At 28.2% G+C, this 27,982-nt stretch overlaps 3 protein-coding genes and 1 long non-coding RNA gene across 7 annotated transcripts; 2 read left to right on the top strand and 2 right to left on the bottom strand.

Annotated features, from left to right (window-relative positions):
- Window positions 1-6,083: 6,083 nt before the first annotated feature.
- LOC136084484 (uncharacterized) lies at window positions 6,084-10,081 on the bottom strand. Of its 2 annotated transcripts, none has more exons than XM_065804485.1 (11): window positions 9,938-10,081; window positions 9,601-9,853; window positions 9,360-9,444; window positions 9,170-9,210; window positions 8,846-8,924; window positions 8,223-8,305; window positions 8,047-8,106; window positions 7,735-7,827; window positions 7,396-7,610; window positions 6,546-6,705; window positions 6,084-6,391 (listed from the first exon to the last, which is right to left on the bottom strand). In XM_065804485.1, exons 2-11 carry the CDS (start codon window positions 9,833-9,835, stop codon window positions 6,234-6,236), a joined length of 1,209 nt encoding a protein of 402 aa, XP_065660557.1. In that variant the 5' UTR covers window positions 9,836-9,853; window positions 9,938-10,081; the 3' UTR covers window positions 6,084-6,233. The 2 variants fall into 2 exon arrangements, with proteins under 2 accessions (XP_065660557.1, XP_065660558.1); XM_065804486.1 differs by having other exon boundaries at window positions 7,396-7,586.
- Window positions 10,082-10,089: 8 nt separating this feature from the next.
- LOC136084485 (uncharacterized) lies at window positions 10,090-11,784 on the top strand. Its single transcript, XR_010640575.1, has 2 exons — window positions 10,090-10,149; window positions 11,314-11,784. It is a non-coding gene; the product is annotated as an uncharacterized LOC136084485 (long non-coding RNA).
- Window positions 11,785-11,865: 81 nt separating this feature from the next.
- On the top strand, window positions 11,866-14,843 carry LOC136085171 (uncharacterized). The gene is made up of 5 exons (XM_065806459.1): window positions 11,866-11,919; window positions 12,030-12,915; window positions 13,114-13,253; window positions 13,458-13,483; window positions 14,516-14,843. The coding sequence occupies exons 1-5, from the start codon at window positions 11,866-11,868 to the stop codon at window positions 14,841-14,843; spliced, it is 1,434 nt and encodes a 477-aa protein (XP_065662531.1).
- Window positions 14,844-15,922: 1,079 nt separating this feature from the next.
- Window positions 15,923-23,257, bottom strand: LOC136084482 (uncharacterized). 3 transcript variants are annotated; one of them, XM_065804482.1, is made up of 9 exons: window positions 23,027-23,257; window positions 21,954-22,066; window positions 18,776-18,970; window positions 18,455-18,583; window positions 17,871-18,042; window positions 17,472-17,656; window positions 17,016-17,175; window positions 16,782-16,897; window positions 15,923-16,311 (listed from the first exon to the last, which is right to left on the bottom strand). In XM_065804482.1, the coding sequence occupies exons 7-9, from the start codon at window positions 17,065-17,067 to the stop codon at window positions 15,991-15,993; spliced, it is 489 nt and encodes a 162-aa protein (XP_065660554.1). In that variant the 5' UTR covers window positions 17,068-17,175; window positions 17,472-17,656; window positions 17,871-18,042; window positions 18,455-18,583; window positions 18,776-18,970; window positions 21,954-22,066; window positions 23,027-23,257; the 3' UTR covers window positions 15,923-15,990. The 3 variants fall into 3 exon arrangements, with proteins under 3 accessions (XP_065660554.1, XP_065660555.1, XP_065660556.1); XM_065804483.1 differs by having other exon boundaries at window positions 23,205-23,257; XM_065804484.1 differs by lacking the exon at window positions 23,027-23,257 and having other exon boundaries at window positions 21,954-22,084.
- Window positions 23,258-27,982: the final 4,725 nt, after the last annotated feature.

The following is a 27,982-nucleotide window of genomic DNA, read 5'->3' as shown; positions in this document are numbered from 1 at the left end:
TCTGTTAGGCATATTATATTAAGAAGATTTTTTGTTTCTTTTAATAGATTTAAATGTTTTTCAAAGTTACGATTTAAACTTCTTACGTTGAGGTGGAGAATTCTAATTTGATTAGAATTTTTGTCAATAACATTCTTAAGAAAAAACCCTTCTAATTCGCTTGGAAAAAGATACGAACAATCTTAAAAATTCTCAGAATAAAAATTACTGTCGGGGTCTAAGTTTTCATCCAAGGAAAAAAATTCTTTTTCAAAGAAATTAAAAGCAAGAGATTCAAAATTATTTAATGCAGCCATGATTGTTTAAAATAAGCTCAAAAGATTTCCTTTTAAGAATGCGTATTTTAGTTTACTTTTATTCCATCATTCTCAAAAATAGTATTTTTAAAGAAAATAATTTTATCGTATCGAACAGAAACATTCTCACCGTTTAAGCGTCTTCGTTTAACATCGGCAAACAATTTTTTTCTAATCGAAGCGGTCTCTAGCGAAAAGTCTTCGTTGATTAAAATATTAGTGCCTTTAAGTCGACTAGATTCTTGTAAAATCTTCACTTTGTCTTTGTATCTTTGGAGCTTGATAATTATTGTCCGAAATCTTCCGTCTGTCTTCTGTCCGGTAAGATGTGCACGCTCGATTTCAATGTCTTTAATTCCAAGTTGTTGCTGGAAAAACAAATGAACTTTTTCTTCCGTTTGTCCCCACGTTTCTTTTTTATCTTCGTTTAAGCCATCTATTCGCAAATTATTTCTTACGATGTTTATCTTTTAAAATTTCGTTTTCAACTCTTCCATTCTCTAGTTGATTTCTTTGGTGTTCAAATTGTTCTTTAATAAATTTTTCGTTGAAGTTCAAACTTTCAGCCATATCTAATATTTTTCAAATTTTTTTATTTTAACTATATTTTCGTTAGTGTTTTTTTCGATTCCATCTAATCTTTCATTTATGATTTTAAGATTTATAATATATATATATATATATATATATATATATATATATATATATATATATATATATATATATATATATATATATATATATATATAATTGATTTGATTTATAATATATATATATATATATATATATAATTGATTTGATTTATAATATATATATATATATATATATATATATATATATATATATATAATAATATATATATATATATATATATATATATATATATATATATATATATATATATATATATATATATATATATATATATATATATATATATATATATATATATATAATTAAATTCTTTTTATTTTTACAGTTGAAGAGCTTCAAAAAACGCGCCCGTTTGCTTCAAGTAAAAATGCGCAAAAAAAGTACAAAAAAAGTAAAAGTAGGGGAAAAACACCTATGATGGCATAGCGCCCATGATGGCATACCGGTCATATTTTTATTAAAATTGGTTTTGGTAAAAAATTCATTAGACCTACATGACTATACCCAGCCAACATTGACATACGGGTACCGTACGGGGCCCATATGGGTCGGCAACTGGGTCCCGTATGGGAAGACCAACTGGATCCCGCCGGATCTTGGCCGCGGTTTCCATACGGGGCCCATATGAGTAAGCCCGCCGGGTATCCCATATGGGTCCCAGCAAAATCCCGTATTTTAAAACCATGTGGGTCCCATATGGGTTTGCAACTGGGTTCCGTATGGGAAGACCAACGGGATCCCGCCGGATCTTGGCCGCGGTTTCCATATGGGGCCTATATGGGTATGCCCGCCGGGTAGCCCGTATGGGTCCCACGTAGTATATACCCATTGCAAATCTTGCAAATCTACGTTGAAAATGTTTAAAATTTACAGAAAAAGTAAAATTATATATAATCTGATTGGTTTATTTCAAACAAAACAACAAGTTAGTTACAGTCTAAATTTAGTAATTTTGTAACCAATTTTTGTAATCGGGTATCGTCTGCTTTCACGGTTGTATCGCAAATGGCAAGCTTTTCCATCGTCTTATTCTCGTTTCGAAACTTTTTCTCGTTTTAATACAAGCTCTAAAAAAATAAAATTTAACTGTTAGTGTGAAACTTTATAGATAACAAACCTGGTTTTATTATTTTCATATATTCTAACAATCTCTGCTTAACACTCTTCAGATGTAAAAATGTAATTTTTAAATTCAAAGGAACAAAAATAAATTTTAAAATTTAAAATCGATATTTATTTCAACATAAAAATGTAGTTTAATAAATAAGCATAAACATTTTGTAAGAATTAAAAATATATTATCAATAATTATTTGTTAATTACTATTGTTATATTATATATCATTATTAAGATTATAAACTTTTGTGCAACACAAAATCAAAAAAATAAATATCAACAATTCATAAATGCAGTTGGCGCATAAGAACAAAGCCCTTTTTAAACGGTATTCGCAAATACTTTATATTTATCTTTGACAGTGGATAAACCTTATGAACACCGGTCATTGTGCTTGCATAGAATATAGACAAATCAGAGGAAGAGAGTGGATCTTCGAAAAATGACTCAAAAGCCGCAAATTCCTCAAACATAACCCATCCATCACAAGATTCGTCCGATTTTCCTTTTAAAATGTTTCTAACTAAACCAATTTTTTTTGGCAATTTCAAAACAATTATTACCTTCATTAGCTGAAACAAAACAATCTAAACCTTGATAATTTTTAAACTGCAAACAGTGTCTTAATGTAATGGTTACTGGCCCATCAAAATAAGGAACGCTAAATTTCTGTTTATCTCCTTGTCCGTATTTGTTTAAGCAACCCTCAAAAACTCGCCTAACGATTTGTGAACATGGTTGCTGCGGTCTTCGAACAAGCTTTTTTAATTGTCCTAAAAAATTTTCGTATTTGAATGAGGAACATCTATCAAGTACTCCAAAGTTAACTGCATCATCTGCTATATGTATTAACGAATGGACATTGTACACTAGTTGATCCTGACCATAAAGTTCACCAAATGACTGCACAAAATAAGTAAGTAACTTACGAGCAAAATCAACATAATGTTTCAACAACACAGGACATAATAATATTCTAACTGCAACTGAGAGATCTAAAAAGTTTGTGTATATTTTAGGGTCAATCAACCCCTTTAAAACAACTGGCCCAGTGTATATTAGAAAAAGTCTTAGTTCAGTTGCTTTCCATTTTTTATTATCTAGTAAGGACCTTGGTTTTCTGGAGAATTCTCTTGGAATGTAACGACGTATCTGGAATAATCGATCAGATAAAGTATTTATTGTAATCTGTGATAATTTGCAACATCTCGGGCCATTTAACCATAAGTTTATGAGTCTTCGCATTACCCCTAAGCATACTAAATGCATATAGTCTAAAGGAAACTTTGTTACCATGTCAAAATTTATTTCAATTAAAGGTGACATACCACTATGATGTTCAGAATGTTTTTGATGACAAAAATCCAAATCAGTCCTTAAAGCTGATGAAATTTGTGGGAGTATTATTTTGCCACACCACTCTCCTTTTTGAACACAACGCTCGCAGCAGTTATACCCATTGTGTCCCTTGATACACTTTAAAAATGCTCTAGCTGGGGCATCACATATAATAGCACCAAGCTTGATTTCATACTTAATATTTTCATAGATAAAACCATCTTTTGCAAGAACTTTGAACTCTACTAAAAAATCTTCCAGATAATCATAAATGGAATTAGGTTTTTGGGCACCGCTATACACTGCTATAGGAAAAACACTAGACCCAGCTTCAATAATAGAACCTAAAATAGGCCAAAGAGAAACCCTTGAACTATTAAATATAGGTATACCATCAATATTAACGTGAATAGTAAGTTGTTTGTTGCTTGACGCTACTGAATTCTTTTCAAACATCATTAAAAGCCAATACTGCAAGCTAAAATAGTAATATTCTCCACCAGCAACATTTCTAATATCAACATTTTTTGGAGTACAAAGAAGTGTTCTTGAATCTTTTGGTAAACTTAACCCAGATTCTTTTAATATAGGTAACAAACTATTTAAAGCTGCATGTGATATATTGAAATTTAAAGCCCAACTTGCAAGTTTACGAGGTATGTTTTTGTTGTCGTTATCTTCATCACTGTTGTCGTTATATTCATCATCATCAGAAATAACCATACGTGGAGACCATTCATAACTATCATCACAAAGCGATACAATATTGTTTTCGTTATATTCAAGTTCTCTAATTTCGGTCTCAATAACAGCCAAACTACCATCACAATTATTAAAGTTTTCTAAAAGTTTATTAGAATCTAAATTACTATCAATTTTATTTCTCACCTCATGAAAACTAGAATAATCTTTAAAAACATTGCTGGTAAATGGATTAACATCACGATTCAGTATATCTACAGTTGCAGATTCCTCAAAAATGTTCGTTACCACTTCAGCTATTTTTCTACGTTTTGATCTTTCTGAAGTCATTCTAGTAAATTAAATAAAGTAGTTATTATTCTGCAACAAACCTCTCTTACACATAAAAACTATAACATTACCAGATTTATAATATATATATACATAATATAATATAATATATATATACATAATATAATATAATAGATAATATAATATATATATACATAAATAACACAAAATAAGAAATACAAAATAATAGAAATGATAACAATAAATTAAAAAAAAAGTAATTGAAAATCATATATATATATATATATATATATATATATATAAATATATATATATATATATATTTATATATATATATATATAAATATATATATACATATATATATAGATCTATAGTTTGTTGGCTTTGGGAAGAGCGGAAGGAAAAAAGTGATTCTTACGCCAACATATACGTCACTTTTAATTACTTTTAACTTTCGTCCAACATTTCCGTGTTGGACGAAAGTAAAAACCATTAATTTAATTACAAATTAATCGTTTTTTAAAAAAACCACAAAAACGCAAATTTAATTGACCAGAATGTTTTAAAAACATTGTGAATGTTTTTAACAATATAAACAATGTTTTTATTTTATTTTTTTTAATAAAATGTTTTTATTTTTATTTTTTTTAATAAAATGTTTTTATTTTTATTTTTTTTACTGAAAATCATGCGCGGAGTGTTGCTACATCGACTATCTTATAGCCTGACTCGCAAGGGAGTGCTGCTACATCGACTGACAAATAGCCTGACTCGCAAGGGAGTGCTGCTACATCGACTGACAAATAGCCTGACTCGCAAGGGAGTGCTGCTACATCGACTGACAAATAGCCTGACCCGCAAGGGAGTGCTGCTACATCGACTGAGGGTTTGGTTAGGGCAGGCAGTCTATCATTATTAAAAAAAAAAAATTCCGGTCTTGCATTTTAATTTTTACTTTTTGTCAACAAAATATCGAAAAAACTTTCGGACAACATCTAAGGGTTGTATATATATATATATATATATATATATATATATATATATATATATATTTATATATATATATATATATATATATAAATATATATATATATTTATATATATATATATGAATATATATATATAAATATATATATATATATATATATATATATTTATATATATACAGTAAACTCTCATTAATTCAGACCCTGGATAAGTCAGACTTTTGTAAGTCTGACAGATTTCCAATTTTACGCTTAAGTCGGACCCTGATTATGTCGGACCATTTGCTAATTCATACTGTTTTTTTTTATCCCTGAGGCAAAAAACGTAACTAGGACTTTCTTTTTTGAATTTTTTTTGAATTAATTTCACATAACTAAAATAATAAAATTTTAGGGAGAAACATTAAAATCTAAAAATGAGAATGTTCAAAAATTAACTAAATAAAATTTAATCAAATATAGTTCAAACTAAATATTTTTATAGATTATTTTGATTATTGGTAAGTATCTATATATTCATATATATATATATATATATATATATATATATATATATATATATATATATATATATATATATATATATATATATATATATATATATATATATATATATATATATATATATATACAACATAACAATTTTTATATTAAAAAAGCCTTTGGGATATGATATAAAAAAAAAAAAAAAAATAACGATGATTAATAAATATTTTTATTCATAATAAGACAACTGCACCTTTCAATAAAACAAGAATATAAAAATAATACTACCAAAATTAATATTTCAAAAATAAAATATATAATATATAAAAAAAAATTACATAATAACAAAAAGAATATAACTATTCAAAAATTTATTAAATTTTCGTCTGTATTATTTCCTATTTCCAAACGTCGTCTGCGACCTTCACCTCTGTCACGGGAATTACCAAACCATTTTGAAAGGACTTCCTCAAGCTGTTTTTTGGTACACTCCCTTGTAGATATATTCTTTTTTACAGAAGCTGCTTACAAAAAAAACTCAAATTATAAAAGATAACAGAACTCTAATAGTTATTTTTTAACTGTTCTTGAACAGAGTTTATGAAAACATAAAATTAGCCGAGAGACAATAAAACTAAAAATAGCTATGAAAACATAAAATTATTAAACTCTTACCAAAAAGAACTTTGTACAAAAGAGTTTTAATGAAGCCACGCTTGTTTTTTTGGCCAGTCATATTTAGTTGTCTGGCCAAAGTATTACCAATAAGATATGTCATGTTACGCCTAATAAATTCAGAAATATCATGTCCACCATTTTCAACAAGAATACGAACCTATTAAAATATCAAACAATTTTAAAACAAAGTTATACAGTAGAATCCTGTTAACTCGTACCCTGGATAAGTTAGACTTTAATTAAGTCAGACAGATTTACAATTCCCCTTGAACGCTATTGACATACAGAGAATTTCCCTTCAATCTCAAACAATTGCTAAGTCTGACTATTTATTAATTATTTATTATATATATTAAATTAATTCGACTTATTAAATTATATTATTAAATTAAATATTATTAAATTAATCCGACAAAATTAAATTAAAAGGGGATTCTACTGTAATACTGTATTATGGGTCGTCCATAAAGTATGTACGTATGTACTCCCCCATATTGCTATTTGACCCTTTAAGATTCCCTCTCCCCTAAATAGTATGTAACCCTTTGCAATATCTTCCCCCCTCCACCTAAAAATTAAAAACAGTAATTAAATTGGGATTTTAGATCAGATAAGTCTGATACAAATCTAGGGGATACTCTGAGGTCCCAAAAAAACTTATCTGCTCGTTTATTTATAATGTAAGGGGCCATCCATAAAGTATGTATGCAGGTATGACGGAAGAATACGTACTATAAGACTATAAGAATACGTACTTTTGGATAGCCTCTTATACAGTTTTATGAATTAATGAAAAAACTCATAAAAGTTAAACATAGCTGTAAAATAAATTTGTCTAAACACTAACCAAAATCTTTTGAGCATTAACATCAGTTAATATTTCTTGGGCCTTATCCAGTTCTTCAATTGTAGTTGCTGGAAATTGTAAACCTTCCGGTAGCTCAGGTGAATCTGTGCCCCCTTCAATGTTTAAATTTAGCAATATATGTTGTATCATTTTAGAGTGAATCTTTTGAGTATCTTTAGTTTGTTCCAATCCTTTAAAAATGGCTTTAAAGATTCCTGTTAAAATATTTTGCCAAAAAAATCTTGTATGTACCATAATAAATAAATAAAAAGTCTCATAAAGCATACATAATATTATATATAAAATACAGTATTACTAAGACAAATTATAAACACATACCTGAAGATTCTGCTACATTCAATTCAGTCAACGATAGTATTGATGAAGTATTGGCATTTCTTTGATTGGTTTCATGAAAGTTCACAGATAGATCTAATATATATATATATATATATATTATATATATAAATATCAATTTTATCATGCTTTGCTTATCAATACATGCAGATGTATATATATATATATATATATATATATATATATATATATATATATATATATATATATATATTTATATATATATATATATATAATTATAATTATAAAACTGTACAGTTTTTTAATATAAAATTAAAAAGGGTATAAAATTACTTGGTAAAGATGAACTTATACGAAGGTCAACATCATCTGAAGTTGAACAACATTGGGAAGCTATGTAAAACAATTAGAATAAACTATTAGTAACCTTTTAACAAGTTTTTATCATAACATAATTTCCACCTATTATTTGATACTGGCAATAAGATAACAAAAACTTAAATATATACTTAAGAAAGATGGAGCAACTGGCTTGGTAATTGTATGATTCATAGATTTGTTAAGGTTATCAAACTTTTTGACTTTAGTATTTCTAAAATTTATTAACTATAATAATGACTATTATTGTGGAGTGGACGTGCAAAATCAGATAATTCACTTTTATTGTGTCTTGAGATAAATGGGGAGAAAACAATTTTTTTTTGTGATGCTTTGATTTAAAAAACAAAACTTGAACACGATCTTAAAAACTCATTTTTGTAGCTATGTAGGTGAAGATATTTATTTCAATATATATTTCATCTCAGTAGCTAAGTAATTTAGTCTCAGAAACAACATAATTTTTTTACGAAATAGTGAATTTTCTTGTTTTATACTTCTATTCCACAATTATAGTCCTATACTTTTAATTAAACTAGTTACATAATATGTATTAAAATCATATACACACACACACAGATATATATATATATATATATGTATATATATATATATATATATATATATATATATATATATATATATATATATATATATATATATATATATATATATATATATATATGCATTTGTATATAAATGTTAATATATTAGTTAAAAATTATAAACTAGTTATAATTTTAAGTGTTATAACTCTTTTGCTGTTTTCTTTTTCCTTTTCTCAATTTGTTCATCAAATTCTTCATTAAATAGTCTTGACGTATCTTCATTTTCTAAAATTTAATATAAATATATAATATATATATATATAATATATATATATATATATATATATATATATATATATATATATATATATATATATATATATATATATATATATATATATATATATATATATATATATAATACGAATGTAGTAAAAATGAAAAATATTTAATTGGAGCATTATTTAATTGGAACATTATAATAGTGAACAATTGTTTAAAGTATAATATTAAAACAATATCTTACTAACTTTTCTCAGAAGGGTTTCCTTGATTTTCTTCAAAGGACTGGCTAATTATAAAAACTATTATTTAGTTTTTGAAATGATTAATAATTCATAAATTTACAAGTTTTAAACCATTAACACTAAAATAATTGGAGCGACACTGAAATAAACATCTTTTTTATGTATATAACTAAAATCATGTAACTTTATATACCTATTTAGGTTTTTCTGATATATTTCATCAACATTTGAAGTATCTTCTGCATATCTGCATTTTTCTTTTGCTTCAGATTCTGTATCTAAATTGTAAAAAAGAACGTTAGTCATTGATATATCAAAATTTTATTTTCAAACTCCAATAATTATATACTCTTTATGACCAAATATGCTCAAATAAATTTATGAAAACAATCAAAACTATTACTTTAATATCTTTGAGAATTAATATAAACTACCTGCAGTTGACAAAATTCTTCCTGAAAACCTAAGCCATCCCACCTCAGGTTCTTGACACATTGATTTAGCAAAGTCTATTTTTTTTACATTTGTCCATCGAGGCCAATAAAAATCAGTTGATTTTCTAGAGGAAATTATTGATAAAATATTTTGACTTATTGCATTCACTAACCAAATAAGTGGCAAGTAGTCAGTAGTGTTTTCTTCGTCAAAAGCAACAATTGCATACAACATCTTACTGTGCAATTAAGTCTAAATGAAAAGATAAAAAATCCATACTTCTGTATCTTCTTTATATAGGAATAAAATATTATTAAACAACAATTTTGGTTTTACAGAACAATGTTCAGTGATCTTCAAAAACCATCCATGATGCTAAGAATTTAAGCCACAAGGAAGTAAGTTAATAAGGAAAACCCACACGCCAACTTAATAATATTATATGCATTTCCTTGTTGTAGGTACGTGCGTATCTGGCTTTTTACGGCACCGATTTCAAAGTTAAAAACTGTGACCTTTTTTTTCACAGCGTGCTCGAAGTCGGTGTGGTAAAGATGTATTTATTTGTCTTTTTTTTTAGAATTTTATATCAGCTTAGACTTTATTAGAAAAGTAGAATGTTTTATCTTGAATAAATTATGGTTTTTTTTTACGAGTAATAAATTTTTCAGTTTTTTTATTGCTATTTAAAATTTCGTTTCTGTTCTGGCACTGCATTGATATCGAAGGCATGTTGGTACATATTTGAAATTTTCCAGTCAACTGTATAGATCTATTTTCTATGTGCTTGCCAAATTTCATTAAAAAATATTCATGACCACGTACCGTATTTTTCGACCCAGTGGAGGTACCATTTCCACCTCTTTTAGTGTTACTGTTACTGTTACACTTTATAAAACTGTTTCTGCTGTTGTTACTGTTACTTTTTGTTATAAATTCTGTTTGTTTTTTTACAGTTATCAGTGGTTTTCATTCGGTTTTAAAATTTTGTTTCTGTTCCGGAGGTGCATTTATATTGAAGGCATGTTGGTACACATTTAAAATTTTTCAGGCAACTGTATAGATGTATTTTCTATGTGCCTGCCAAATTTCATCAAAAAATATTCATGACCACATACCCTATTGTTCCGCGCAGTGGAGGTATGTATTTCCACTTCCGTTACATTGTGTTAGGGGGAGGGGCGGTTTTTGACATAGGAGAATTCAGTATTTTTGATTTTTTTTTCATTATAATGATATATTTTATAAGAACTGTTATACAAACTTTTTTTTTAATAGCCTTTTACTACTAAGGATATTTGGGTTTTCTTTTTTTTAATTTGTTAAATGATGTACACAAAAACTAACAAGTATAATTACGGTGGTTATATATTAATTTTTTTTTTTGATGGCTAACTCTTTTCACACACCAAAATTAGTTTAAAGGCAAAATTCTGCAAAATAAAATTTAAAATGTTAAAATTAAAATTATATAACACTATTTTATGATGGTTCTGCGTAAAATTCATTAAAAACAAAAACAGCATTTTCTCAGCTTTTTCCATACCCATAATTTACCATATAGCCACCTTAAGCTATATATGATATATAAAAATTATACATATATTTAAAAAATTTTTTTATAAATTAATTGTAATTTTTAAAATTTTTTAATTATGATTAATAGCTGACCCAATTAAATAGTAGTATTATGATTGTTGAATTTAATTTAGTGCATCATGGGACCTCAGAAGAAAACAAATCTATTTTATGGTAAAGCTAAAACTTATTTAGCTTGTAATTTTCCAATACCAGCTCATTTAAATATTGGCTGTAGAAATGGACATGTACTGCATATATTTGCAACTAACAACGATTCATATAAAGTAACTGTAGAACTAATCGGTAAGTATTTTAACATCAAAATTTGTATAAGTCAGATTCAGCAACTAGTTAGAACATCAAAAGTCTTTGTAAACCATTTTTCACGAAATTCGAAACCATTTGTTGACATCTGCAACATGCTCTTTGCATACCAAATAACAACATCTGCTGTGGCACAAACATCCCAATCAATTGCAACCTCAATTGACTTTCCTACATGTTCTTCATTTTCTTCTCAACAAATCAGTGTTTCATCTGTATCGAATAGTGATCACTTATCTCCTTTATCTCGTCCTACTTTAAAAACCTCTTCTCATGAACCACTATCCAGTTTGAGAGCTGACCAGTTGAGTCCCAGAAAAAAGGTTATGAGAAAGAGATTAACCATTTTGGCAAACGAAATGGCAATTAAGAAGAGAAAGCATAAAGAGGATATTAAAGGTTTAAAAGATAAGGCAAAAGCTAGAGCATACAGATTTAAATATCTAAATTAAGTTATTACTCGTAAGGAAAAGATAATTTCTCAACTTAGAAAAAATTAAAAGAAAAGTTTTTGAATTTACAGTTGAAAAAACTTCAAAATCAAATTTTTTGTTTGAAACAACAGTTGACATCCACGCAAAGAAAGTTTTCTTATCAAATGGCAATGTTAAGCCAACAACTTGCTGAAAAAAATTCTGCAATTCTTATACTGCAAAATGAAATTCAGAATTTACAGGAAGAGTTGGAGGAAATTAAGCAAGTAACACAAAACACCAAAAATGAAAAATGCTACTCAGCAGATATTAGGAGACTTATATATGACATGCTTGTGTGCCAAGTTCCTACACAAAGCGTGCCATCTCTGCTCCGTAAAATTGGGGAACATACTGGCTATCGATTTAGTCAAATTCCACATCGTACAACTGTAGAACAAATGATGCGTGAGCTTGGTGTGCTTTCAGACTTACAGGCTGCTGAGATAGCATTTACAACAAAAGATCTTACACTTGGTTTTGATGCAACAACCCAGGAGGGTGTTCATATAAATGCTGTGCACTTGACAACGGAATCAGTATGTATGGTTGTAGCTATTGATCAACTTCCTGGAGGTACAGCTTATGACTATCAGAGTCATATTACAAAGTCTATTGATAATCTTGCTAAGTTATATAGTGATTTCTATCAACTCAAATATACTGACGTAAGAAGCACTATTATTGGGAACATAACAAATACAATGAGTGATAGAGTTGCAACAAACCATGCAACAATAGCAAAGTTAAACCTTGTTTGGCAGAAATCATTAAATGAACTAAACTGTCACCTTCACCCTTTAGACACAATGACTAGCTCTTGTAAATCTTCACTTAAAGCATTAGAGACTTCAAAAGGGAAACTTTTTGGAAGAGACTGCATTGCAGCAAACATTGTTGTACAGCTGAACAAACTTCGCTACAAGGATGCAAAAGGTACTCTAACTAATCTAAATCATTCTTTTACTTAAATATATTTAGTTTTCTGAACAAAATTTTGAGTTAAAATGAATTATTCATTTTAACTCAAAATTTTATTCAGAAACATGCACTAATTATATTATAATTAGTGCATGTTTTTATTTCACACTCTTCTTACAATTGCCAAAATGAGCTTCTTTATGATATTCATAGGTGATCCAAAAGGTTTTGTAACCTTTTTGGACCAACACGAGTTGCCCAGAGGATTGCTACCACGCTATAGAGGCAACAGACTACATATGCTTTTTCACACATGTGGTATTTTAATCCATCATTACGCAACAAGTTGTTGCGTAACTTTTCAATTTTTGTTGTAGTTGTATGTTAAACTTTGTAAAAATTTTAACTTTTTACTAAAAAAAGAAAAAGAGAAAAATTTATATGTATAAAATAAAAATAGTAATAACAACTTTTTATAGAATTTCATAAAAAAGATAAAACGAGAAAACGATTATAGCTATAATTTATTCGTTGTATTATAAAAACTTTTTTTGCAGAAGGCAAGTTGCAAATGGCGATTATGGTATTTTTTGCATAGATTTTTCCGAAAATAGTTTTCACCAGATGGGCCCCAAATGGGAAACCCGTAAAAATCCCAGTATGTTTAGCCCATATAATCACCAGATGCGGCCCATATTATTATTATTGCTTTATTTTTCAACCGTACGGGACCCGTCTGGAAACCAGAACACAAACCCTTCTAAATCCCGTTCCCGTAAGCCCAGTTAAAAACCATACGGTACCCATCTGTCAATGTTCGCTGGGTACTGACTTTACGTTAGTTTTAGTGAAAAAACGTCCCTTGTGCACAAGTATTGTTTTTATAATCAACAAAAATCGATTTTGGGATGTGCTGTTGTAGTTTTATTTCCTTCATATATTTAAGATTGTGATTTTACTATTAACTGTGCAGAAATGAAATTTTCATGCATTTTATATTCAAGTTTTGTGCATTTAGTGGAATTGTTACTTTAATTTTATCTTTTGAACAAAGCAGACACAGCTTGTTTTAATGATAATGATGATTTTTACCCATGATGGGATACTGACGAGTTGGGGGTGTTGAAATATTGACGAGTTGGGAAAACCTTTTTTTTTTATAAGAAAAACTTATTTTTAAGTAAAGTTAAAAGAAAGCGATGCTCCAAAATTTTTTTTTGGTCCAAAAAATACGTAAAACGCAATATATCCTATGCGCATGCGCAAAATTTTACAATGCTTGTGTGTAACATGAAATGGTAAATTAGGATGGTTTCAAGTAATTTCTGGCTTTTCTGAGGGAAGACTCTAAGGTTAAGTGAAATCATTAAGTTACCCTCGATCCTAACTAGCCCCATCCTTCCCTATGCCATCATAGGAGCAGTGGTTGCCTATGATGGCATACTTGTGCTTTTTTTTACAATAAGAATAACTTATAAAAAAAATAAAACTGATGAAAAATTCCAGGGTAATTATTGTTCTAGATGTAACAAGGAATTTATCCATACCAAAACTTTTATTATTGGTCTTTAGGATACTGAATAATGAAGCTTCAAAGTTAAGTATGCCATCATAGGCGCCTTTCCCCTACTTCTACAACTAATGTAGAAGATTTCAGTATATCATCTTATGTTTGGTTGCAATTCAGAAAATACCATCCCTGTATTGTGTTTTTCAAGACCGATTTTAATGGGGAATTCGAATCCGTTGGTTTGCGCCGTAATACGAGAAAATTATTGGTAATGGTCAACAATATTCCTCCAATTCGAACAACACCTAAACCTATTGCTGTACCAAAATACAGAGATCCCATGACAGCCTTACAATGGGTTCCTAGTACAATGCATTTATTTTACAAAAGTATTTCTACTACAAACAATAACAATGATGCAAGCATTAATTAAAAAATAATTAGTGATGCTGTGAAATTCTACAAGCAGTAATATATTTTTTATTTTTAAATATTTTGATTTTTTGTTCATGCTCTTTACTTAAGCGCAAAATAATAAATCATTTCTTATTTATGTTTTTGTTTTATTTATTATTTATTGAGCCTCGATTCTGAATTAAGAAGTCTGATGTCCAAAACTTATTTTTAAGTATTTTTATTTTGTAATTCTATAAGGTCGGATATTCGCTAAAAATGTTAAAAACCACAATACTACTTTTTTTTTATCAAAATTATATTTCATGTGCCTTCAGACAAATTAAATAAAATACGAAAAAAAAACTACATAAATTAAACATCAAGGATAAGCCAATAGAGACTAATTATTTTACTGTTTCCTCTATCCTAAACAATTTCTAAAATGTGACTACCGACTTTTGACTTCTGAGGTAGAGATATATATAAATAATAAAATATAAATATATAAAATGATTTGTGTATGATATCTATAAAATGTTAAAAGTGTTTGATTTTGTATTTTAAAATAATTGAAAAAGATTTTTCCTTTTTTTTTTTAAAAAAAAAAGGTGCAAATGGTGAGATTTGAACCATCCCAGTCGGCATATCTAGTATTGTAAATACTCGGAGTATTGATCACGTACACTCTTAAAAAAGTTCCGGTAAATTGACGGAAATTTCAGGCAAAATACCTGAACTACTTCGTGCCGTATGGAACCAAACGAACATTCAGGTAAAATACCTGAACCTGAACTGGTTCAGGATTTTTACCTAAACCTGAACTGTTTCGGTTCCGGTATTATGCCTGAACCTAAACCAGTTCAGGTAAAATACCTAAACCTGAACCAGTTCAAGTTCAGGTATTTTACCTGAATGTTCGTCTGGTTCCATACGGCACAAAGTAGTTCAGGTATTTTGCCTGAAGAGTAAATATTCAGCAAAATTCCATATCGCGATTATAAACTTGGTTTAGGCGTAAATTCGATATTAGTTCTTATTTGGCCTGAAGATGTTAAATTTTCAGTAAATTGCCAAATTGTGATTATAAATGAACTAGGTTTAGAAATAAAAACGATATTTGATTTTCAGACAGTCTTAACAATTCAATATAGAAAATAATAATTAAAATATAATTGTTTCGGCATTTAAAATTGATTAAGTTTTTGTCTAAGGTAAAGTGACAAGTCACTGGCTCCTCTCGATAGATGCTTTTCATCTTGGTAACCTAACACGGTATGTTGCAAAAAGTACAATATGTAGCTACATTGTTCCGCATACTCCATGTTCATTAAAAAATTAAGTTTAATTAATATGTCCACAGCATAAGATATACATCTGTTGACAGGAACAGCTCGACACTCCGTGACAGTAAATAATTGCTCGACACTGCAATGAGTACCCAAAGCTATGACTAAAGGATGCTTGCGAATACGACTTTGAATCACAACTTTCATCGGAGTTGATACCTATTTAGATGCAGTATAGAAATTTAAATAAGTCATTAAAAAATGTAATTTTGATACATAATAAATATAAATATCAGCACATACAACTTAGAACTAATACTATATTTACTATATTTAATAACTAAACATTCAGTAGAATCCTGTTAACTTGGACACTGGATAAGTCGGACAGATTTTCAATTCCCTTTGAACTCTCTCTATATATGTAGAGAAAGTTTAATGAGAATTGAAAATCTGTATACCGGTATCTCCGTATACCGAGAACTTTGCTTAACTCGGACATTCGCAGAATATTTATGTATTCCCCTTCTCTTGAGAGTCCGACTCTCAACGGGGCATTTTTCTGTTTAGCAATGTTAATAACATGTAAAGTTATTAAATATATATTATTGTGCATATTACTACAAACTTAATATTATACTTAATATGTATAAATTTATATCTATTAGAAATCTATTATTCCAATATACCGGATAAAATTGAATGAAATGTTCTGCAACTTCAGCTACTGATGCACAACTTTTATTCTTTGATGGCACTTTAATTATAAAGAAGAGTAATAAGAATGCAAAATCCATTTCAATTCCTGTTTTAAAAAAACAATTAATTTTTGTTAGTGAAATCCTTTTATTAATTTATAAATTATTATAATGATTTTAAATATCAAATACACCCTGCCATATTGTTTTATAACACTTAGATACCTATAGAAGGGTTGTTTTGCATATCAAGCTCAGCAAGAATCTGCTTCACCATCAAATTTGTTTTTTGCCTTGCCCAAGAGATAACATGTGGCGTTATTTGCTCTTAATAAGCCAAAAAATCATTTGACTCTGGAAAATCGCAACAGAAATCCTTCTGAAACTAAGATAAGAATATAGTATAAGACTGCTAGTAAAATCATTTTCTTTAATTTTACTTCAGCAAAACTAAGAATACTTTAGCAAAACCTTTGGGACAAAAAAATATTTAAAAATTACAAGATCATCTTGTAACTTTTATGTATCTTGTAATTTAAAAGATGTATCATTTAACTCATAAAAGATACATCTTAGATGTATTATGTATGAATTACAATACATTTAATTTTTGTGATTGAATAATTTAAAATATTTACTGGTGAAAGGTTTTAATAATAATAAGGTGATTTTTATTCTTACATGTATGGCTAGATCTTTTAGTGGCGAAAATGTTTTGAGTAATTCTTCAAATGTTGGCCTACAATTCACAATCCATTTTCAACGAGAGCATGAAGTTTTTTCCATATTGTCCAACTTTCTTTCATAGCCTAAGTCATCAAATCTTAACTCTCCTATCATACTTAGTTCTTCTTTTGAGAAAGGCGCTATACAAAAAAATATATATTATTTATAACACAATAAATTTAAAAAACTATTTTTCAATATTTATATAGATTTAAAACGTTTATTTTAGCTAGATTTGTTAGCTGATTGTTTATATGCTTTATTTGGAAAATTAATTTCAATACTGAGTATTAGATAAATGTCTTAATTAAACGAAGAAAGAGTTTATGAAAAATATACTTAATATTAAAATACCGGACGAGTGGAACTTTTCTGCTAAAACAATAACTCTCTTTCGACGAGCTTGTACATGAACACCAACATGTTTTCGCATAGTTTTCAGTCTCTCTTCTATGTGGCCATGAGGAGTGACCTTCCTTTTCTTATTACCCACTACATACTCTGTATATGGGCTATAATAGTTTTCCTACAAAAATATTTTTTTGAAAAATTACATTTTATCACCTCATAGACAACTCAACTTATAATTGACAAATAGTGAAGATACTGCTACTAATAATAATTATTCTTTGACTGAAGTGGCCTCTTTGACTGAAGTGGCCCCTTTGGCCTTAGGGAGAAAAAAAAAGTAAGGTAAAAAAAACTAATAAAATGTCTCTAAAAGACAGTGATAATAGCTTTTGCAAGATTAGATTTGGTTTTTGTGGAAGGATACCTAAAACATATATATTTAAGAAAATACTTGTATTGCCAAAGTTATATTAAGCAAATGTTTGATAAATTTTCATAAATAGCTTAATAAATAATTTTTATTAAACAAAACTTTTCAGTGTTATTTCAATAGTTCCTTAATATTACGGAAGTAAACATAAACTTACATATTTCCAACTCTATGGACCATTGAGTTAACAACAATGTGGATCATACCTTGACACCTTTTAACAAGTGCACCCGTAGAATCATATTCTGCCAAAACAAGCTTACTTGTTTGATGTTCATCAAGCAAACTACGTATGTTCCAAAAAAAAAAAAAATCTTCATTTGTATAAGTTAAAAGTTTAGTTGTTTTTTTTTAATTATAAAAGGAATTTATTGCTGCAAAAAATGTGGGGGAATCCTGGCTTATTACCGTTTGTTTAAAATAATGAACTAAGTATAAACAAAACACTTTAAAAAAATTACTTTTAAGGTATACTTACAAAGTCAATGTTATCCAATCTTAAAGCAACCTGTACATCAATAGTAGAAACCTTTAATTTAACTTTACTTGACTCATTTAAAACATCAGGTGAAGATTGAATTGTCAATGATAATGTTGGTGACAAAGCCGACTCATCAAGGGAGCTGTTTAAAGTTTCACTTAAACTGAAAGATGTAGATGTTATATCATTTTTCTACAAAAAAAAAAGTTTATATTCACTTCTCAAGCTGTTTATTAAAGGAGTAATGTACTTGTTCAAAACAACAAATGTATATATATATATAAATATATATATATATATATATATATATATATATATATATATATATATATATATATATATATATATATATATATATATATATATATATACATTTATTGTTTTGGACAAGTTATAGTGGGTTATAAATACTTTTACATTTAGTTTAGCAAACTACTTATATTATTTTTAGCAACTCAATAATAGGCTTTTCTTTAACTGCTATCTTAAGAATATACAATTAAGCAAAATATACAAATTATTTAAAAATGAAAAATCATTTTAATACATTGCAATGATACAAATAGTGACGTAAAATAATATGCTCATATATACATGTAGGTTATAAACAATGAACAGTATCAAAAGGTTTATAATCTGCTAAGTCACTTGCTCTCAAACATATACGCTCTAAATCAAGTGAACAACAATACGATAGAGTTAGATCACAATACATGTGGACATGCCACTTAAGTCCAATAAAATAAATTACATTTTGATGAACATATATTTGTTTAATTTTAACAAATGACGGTTCATTTTCATCACTAATAGAGTGCAGTACAGACATCTTATTTTGGTACTTTTGACCAAAAATGACTACTTTTTCAGTCAAAAACACATCCATTTTTTCACCAATAAGAGGTAAAATTAATGACTTATGCCTAATATCTGATGATGAAATAATTGTACCATTTCCAACATCTGAAATCCCTTTTAATGGACATCTAGTCATCCAAACAAAAGCATGAGAAAGTTGGTGTCTGCTTGCGAGAGAAAACGCTATATTTTTAAAGTTACAAATGATATGAGCAAGACGCTTAGAAAAGTTATGCTTTGCTTCAAACCACATTACCATCATATGTAAAAGTTGTCCGCTACTCTCTATTATAGTACCATAGTGAACCATTCTGTGATGTTTATATAAAAGTCTTTTATCAGGATAACATATTTTAAATAACTCATGATGCTTTGATAAAAGATCTTTTAAGTACAAAACATGCGACAGTACAGAGTTTAGCAATAAAATAATTTCTGTCAACTGCTTTAGCAATTGGTACAAACGCCATTTTAAGTTATCTACTTTGTCAATAACATCAGCTAAAATACATGGTAAATGTAAAAACAAAATCAGCATCTGAGCTGACCGTTGTCCAAGCAATAAGTTGTGACTTTTTAAATGTGACTCACTTATAAAACTAGGTTTTGATTGACTAACAAGACCATAGTCCATTGTATTAATACGACAATTAAGCCCATGGAGATTAATAAGCTTTAAGTCATAATTTATGTGACGCAAAAATAACTTGACTTCAAACAGAATTACACCTTCCAATAAATCATGCATTATATCGGCTGAGTCATTACAAGCAGGATGGTAATAGTTCAAATTTTTTAAAGTTGATGGCCGCTTGATGCCACACTCTTTAGATGAAATGGTACCATTTTTAAGCTGCTCAATATGTTGCTCATATGATTGTTGTGTCCTCATTGTAAGAGAATACTCACAATATACTTTTTGCATCTCATCCTGAGTCACCATACACAAGTAACAAGCAAATAAAGCACTGCTAAAATTTTCCATGTATCCAGGTATTGCATGCAGCCCTATTATCTGTTTTCCTTCACAAAAAACTGTAAAACCCTCATCGTGTAAGTCTTTTAATTGCTGATCAATAACTTCCATAACAGGATCAGTGGTGTACCGTTTAATGTCTTCCGAATGTGCAAAGGCTAACAAATGAATATTGCTTAACGCAGAATTTACAGCTGATGGAAAGTTTTTTATTGTAAAATAAAATGCACCTAACTTGTGTATTCCAGTTTTACATCCAAGCGGATTTGTTGTCTCTACCTCATCAAAATAAATCTGAATAAATACATGAATACTGTTAGGAAAATGTTTGGCATATGTTTTTAGCTGTCTGCCATGCTTACCATCTAACCAATATTCTGCTACATCATTTGCTGACTCATTGTCTCTTTTTAAAATTTTCCAAGTCTCAGGTTGTTTTAAAACCAATATCAAGGTTTTCTCAATTGGTATAAGGTAAAATTTATTTTTCACACACACCTGCATTTATTGCTTTGTTGATCTGTCTCGCTTAACATCCCACCAATCTCCTATTGAATGTGCTTCAGGTTCAACATAGAGACCTTTAAGTTTAAGATAATTCAACAATTTATAATGAGTATCAATGCCCTTAAAAGGATTTTTCTAGGTGTTAAATTCTTCTGAAAGAGCATTAAATATTGCGGTACCACATCTGTAAGTTTTTAACACAACGTCTGTCTTGGCAAGCAGATAATTATTAATATCATTTAGCAACTCATTTAAACTATCCATTATGAACTGAGATGTGCTTAGAGAAATGGAACTAGAAGATTGCAAAGACATCAAAAATTTGAAACACTATACTTGTCTACAATAGGTGCAACAAAAACACTTTCTTTTGCTACACTTTCTTTTGTTAAACTTTCAAAATATGAAACCTCATTGCAATCTTTGGCTAAGTATTCGTTTTCTGTATTTTGCATTGTAATATCTGAATGGTTAAAAACTTCTTTCAAAGTATCATGACACCTATGAGTTTTTTTAATGTGTTTACATAACACTTTATAAAGTGTGAATGTGTGAATGCAACCATTAACATTGCATCGTAAAAAACAAGGTTCAAACAACAGGTGCGTGTTTCTTAAATGATAAGTATAATCATTAGTGGTTTGAAAAAATTTTGTGCACAAGTAACAACTCAGTTGTAACAAACCCTATAAAATGTCATGTAAAATATAAAAATAATGTTCACTTTAATCATCATAATTTATACACAACTAAAAAAATATTTTTAATAAAAACTAAATAAATATTTTCTGCAGTCTATATTTTATTATAATTATATTTTATTAAATAGTTAACCTTTTTTTCCTCAATTATGGCTTGAATTTTAATGCCCTGGCCCATTTTGATGCCCATTGCATGCAGCAATAATGCGTTTAACTCCAAAAAAGCTAACCCATCAATTTCTTCACCTAAAATAATAATCAATAGTATATTTAGTATAAAAACTAAGCATTTGTGTTTCAATAGAAACCTTTTTGTCTTTAAATACAGTTTATAATTATTTAATCAAATATATTTTGTAACAATTATTATAACCAACAATTTAATAAAATAGTAGGATTAGAGTAGATAGATGTGCATTTATCACTTATTTACTTTAATTTTTTAGTTTTTTTACAAAATTAAACTTAGTTGAACTAAGTTTGACTTTGTAAATTTCATTGTATGTACATCTTTTTATTTATAAAGTTTTTAGATTATGCACATCACATACTACATAACTTTTATAATGAACACCATATGGAATGTGACGTGTAAACATCACATTCTATATGGTCTTTGTTATAAAAGTTATGTAGTATGTGATGTGTATAATTTAAAATTTTTTTTAAATAAAAAGATACACATTATTAATAATATAGATATTGATATAGTATATCAATATGATAAATAATAAAAATATATTTTGACATCTATACACGTGTATACATCTATATATATATATATATATATATATATATATATATATATATATATATATATATATATATATATATATATATATATATATATATATATAAATATATATATATATATATATATATATATATATATATATATATATATATATATATATATATATATATTGTAAGTTTTACATCCATTTTTCCACACTGGTGTGGTTTGGATGGTTCTTCATAATGACATATAAATGCCATTATGAAAGAGTTGAAGCAATGTTTTAAAACCGGATGACCTTCCTTACGTTAACATGAAGCAGGTTGTACTGGATTACATGTGACCAATAGCCTGCTACTGGTAACTTTACTTGACATAAGGATAATCTGACCTGACGGTACCGGTAAGCCCCTTTTCGATATTATTCTCGTTTGAGCTATTATGTATATCATATATCATAAAATACATACATCCATATATATATCATACATCTAGATATACCATGATGTATCATAATAGGTTGGCGAAAGAAACTATCACTATATAACTTATTAAAACTACATTTTCATTGCCACATCCATTCTTAATCGTTTCGATTTTTGTGTTCCTTTAAGAGCAATTAGAATTTTATAACTGGCATAATTATACCTTAAGCGAATTACGCATAATTACAAGTTGACTTTGATCGACATTTGAGTGATAGTTTATTTCGCCAACCGAGCAATGTTACTTAATTAACGCTGGGTTTTAGGATCCTAGTTTTAAGTGTTTCAGCGTTTTTACGCATGCGCAGAACTGTTTGTCTACTTATTTAACGAGCTACTTATTTAACGCGACACCGATCTTGTAATCAAAACCTTCGACCATTTTAGTGAAGCGTGCAGGACGTATGTGTTGTAAGAATGTATTTTCTTGTGTTATTTTGTAGAATTTCATATCAACATATATATTTTTTGAAAAGTAAAATAGTTAAACATTATTTTTGTGTTGTTCTTTTGTGTAGTTACCACCGCTATAGTTGAATTTATGGTTCTTAAAAACTTCGTTTTTGATCAGATGTATAATTCATATTAGAGGAATGTTGATAACTTTTTTAAATCTATTGGGCCCAGTGAAAAAACTTATTTTCTAAGTGCATGCCAAATTTCATTAAAAAATATTATGTAGCAGACACCTAATTTTTTGTAGCAAAATAGGTACTTATGTGCTATAAGAATGTGTTATTTTGCGGAGTTTTGAACCAAAGTATATACTTTTAGGAAAAGTTAAAAGTTAGGCATTATTTTTATGTTGTTCTTTTTAGTAGTTACCACCGCTATCATTAAATTTACTATTCTGAAAAAATTTGTTGTTGATCAGATGTAAAATTTATATTAAAGGAATATTGATAACTTTTTAAAATCTATTTTTTCCTGTGCAGAAACTTATTTTCTAAGTGCATGCCAAATTATGTAGCAGACACCTTATTACTTGTTGCAGTATAGGTACTTAAATTTAACTTTTTCCGGAGAATAAAGGTAGGCAGAGGAGGGCTAACAACGAACTTTTTTAAAAGATCGTTGTTAGCCCCCCTTCTCCTATATGTATATTTATATATGTAATAACAATAATAATAATAATAATAATAATAATAATAATAATAATAATAATAATATTTATAATATATCAGGCCTTGTTTTAAACCGTTACGCCTAGAGCGATTTTTACGTACGCGTAGAACAATTTTGGTTAAGCTACTTTTTATCATTTTTTAACTTTTCAATTATTGGTAAGATAAAAGAAGCAAATAATTTTTAAAAAAACCACATAAAAAATATTTGTTACAAAAGTTTGAAAGTAGTTACGTTAAAAATAATTGTTGTAACTTTTTATTGCTTAAAATATTGTTGTAACTTATGATATTTCTTATCTTTTTATAACGATATTTCAACGTAATTTTACGCTAACTTTTTATCTAAATATTTTACAAAATGAAAAAAGTTTGCCAATCCTTAGCTAAATATTTTTTGCAGATGATTTTAATAAAAAGTACAGTAAAAAAACTCAATACAAATCAATATTACAAAAACATTTATATTCTGTAATCTCTGAAAACAAAAATATGAAGTCATTTTTTCAAGATATTAAAAAAATGTGCCAGTATATGAATAATTTATTTTTAATTTACATAAAATTAATTCTTCATTAATTATTACTCTTTGCTTTTTTTTATTAGTTAAAAGTATATGGATACCTTTAACTTTAACATATACAAGGGGAGGGGGTCTGTACATAAGAAAAGAAAGTTACCTGTTACTCAAAATTTTTGAAAGAAGACAATTTGTTTAACTGCGTGCGATTCAATAAACTTTTTTATTTCATAAATCAAGTTATATTATAAAGTTAAAGACATCACGAGTAGACTATAACATCCGCTGATGACACGAATATTACGTTAAATATATTTATACAACGGAGGTTTTATTATGCTTGCGCACGTTGCCGCCTCCGTTAATTTAAAACTAAGGCATGTTTTAGTTTAATGACAGTCTTTATTCTTTACTAATGACTATGTATTTTTCTATATAAAATAAGACAAACTAGAATATCAAAACCTAGTATATTTTTATTCTCTCCAAATTGTTTGAAGTTCAATAATGGATTGTATTTTGAAGAACCAAAAAATTACTTTGAAAACTTTTGAGTCCTGGGACTTTGCCGATGTTTTTCAAATTAAAACACTCACAGAAAAAGGGAAGATTTATGTCATTAAAATCATATGTAGTTTATGTAAGCTTCATCAACAGAAAATCTTATCCAAAACCAATGGTGCCGTGAGGGCAGCTGCTCTGCAGTTTATAAATGGCACGAATTATGTTAAAAAAGATAGTGTTTGTAGACATTTGTCAGGAGCAACTTATCAGCATGCAATTCAATTAGAAAATGATGGCAAAAATGAAGATGGAGTAGCCAACAGTGTAAGGGTTTATAAATTAGTTAAATTTTTTTGTTTCATTGTCAATCGATTCCGTTTTAGTTAAAAGCAAAAAAAAAATATTATATTTTTGGCTTAATAAATTAAATATTTATCCAAGTAAAGTTGTTAGACTTGAAATAATTTTTAAATCTTGTAAATCGTGAATCGAAGCACTTGCTGATTGTGTCGTAATTCTTGGAAACCATAGTCTTTGGTCAGAAGAAGACTATGATGATATAATTGAGCGTTCTCTCGCCAAGTACACGCAAAAACGCCGAAAATGTGTCACTGCTATTGCAGAAAAAAAAGTAGTACAAAAAACTTAGCAGATTTCGATCAACTAATCGAAACAAGTTATACGGAGGACATTGATAGTGACGATGATCTTTAACAGATAGTCTTTGCGAACTAATTATGTAATAAAAAATATATATATATAAGTTTATATAGATAAATAAATTCATTAAGCTTGATTTTGACTTTTTTAACAGTATATTTTATTTAAGTAGGTACGCAAATAAAAACAAATAATGTTCAATAAATAAATTGAATGTTTCTTAACAAAGATTACCTCATATTTTCTCCTTTTGATTTTATTACTCTAAAATAAATTGCTTGCTAACGAAAAAAAAGAGTTTTGTAATAAAATTAAAATACTTTTGAGTTTGTTTATAAGTTAGAAAACTTAATTTTTTATGAACAATTTTTAACAAATGTTTATTATAAACAGATATGATACGATTTATTAATTATACTTATATTGTTTTATTTGAGTATTTTTTTAAGTTTGCACGATTGCATAAAAATATTTAAAAAGTTTTTTGTTTTGAGAATTATTAACAAAAGAGTTTGCATAATATATTTATATATATATTATATACATAATATATATAAATATATATATATATATATATATATATATATATATATATATATATATATATATATATATATATATATATATATATTAGGGATATGACTTTTTTGCAACCTACTAGGCCTGTATCGTAATTCAATGAACTTTTATGTAAAAAGAACGAATAGATGTTTCATTTTGACATATTTTGAAAAAAGGTCACCCCAAAACCAAAAAATCGAATTTTCAATAGGTACACTTTTGTACAGTAAATGAATATTAAAGGCTGAAGATGTTGTAAGAGTCATACTCCTGTTGTTATTTTATTTATTTATGCAACATGTACTGTGATATAACAAAAAACATTATGTGATATATAATTATACAAGTATTACAAAATTAACAGTATCAAAGCGTCTAGTACAACAATATACATAACTGTCTGTGTCTATAGGCCTACTGTGTTTAGTACATGGGTCACATGATGCTCACGTCTCATAAAGAGTCTAGCGCTTATTACTTAGAATGAATCGAAGTTGCAGTTTGTCTTTCTTTCTGCAGGAAGCATACAGGTCTTGCATCACCTTGATTGCACGTTCAGCTATCTGATTACTTCGTGGTATGTCGATGACGGATGGCTCTTTCTTCCAGTGATTTTTGAATGACTGCAATGCCTTTTTGTAAGGCTTCAATACATCAGATAAATTCTTGAAGTCATTGTCATTGTACTTTTGACTACTAAACCAATGTTCTGCCCACTCATATGAAATGAACCTGCAAACCTTCTCCAAATTCTTTCTCGCTTCAGGCATAAGAATGAACGCCAGAATGGCGAGAATGGCTCTTGAGTTCCATCTGGCATTGCTCATATTAGGAATGTTCTGAAAGTGAATCAGAGGGAAGTTTCTTTGTTCTTCATAGAACCTAAACACTCTTGTTAAATGGTACAAAAACTTCATATCGTCTCTCCACCCTGATTTATCAAGAATTTCTACAGTTCCATTCACAAACTTATCCTTCAGTTCATCATACTTATTCAACAGTTCAGACACAAATGGGTATTCAATGTTTGGAGATTTGGTATCACCCCCAAGTTCTTCGTCCATCACCAGACGGAGAATCCTGTCTAGTACGTGATGCTGACAACCGATAAATTGTGGTATTGTGACACCTTTTAATTTAAACATACGTTGCAACTTCACAACAACTCCATTTCTCTTCCCAGTATTGACGTTTGTTGTATCAGTAATGATCATCTTAATTGAACTCCACAAATTGTATTCATCAATAAGTTTGGGAATTTTTTCAGCAACAGTTTCAGCTTTGCCATCTTTTAAACGCAGTGCATCAAGTTTCACGTCAGTTCTTTCATTCTGAAGTACAACTACCTGATATTCCTTATCATCTATTCGTTTGCCGTCAAAGTGTAAGGACCACTGTTCCATTTTAAGTTGTTGTATCATTTCTTTTTTTAATTTACCTGCCTCTTTGAATATGGACTTGTAAATTGCTGATTGACTTGGAGTTGGAATATCAATAACTTGTTGCGATAATACATTGCATATTTTAGCAGCTTTCTTTGTGGAAACTCCACTTGATGTAACCATACTTACA

This window comes from Hydra vulgaris, chromosome 09, assembly GCF_038396675.1.
Source record: "Hydra vulgaris chromosome 09, alternate assembly HydraT2T_AEP".
Taxonomy (NCBI): domain Eukaryota; kingdom Metazoa; phylum Cnidaria; class Hydrozoa; order Anthoathecata; family Hydridae; genus Hydra; species Hydra vulgaris.
The sequence above is the reverse complement of the archived record's forward strand: the minus strand, read 5'-3'. Positions and strand labels throughout refer to the sequence as shown.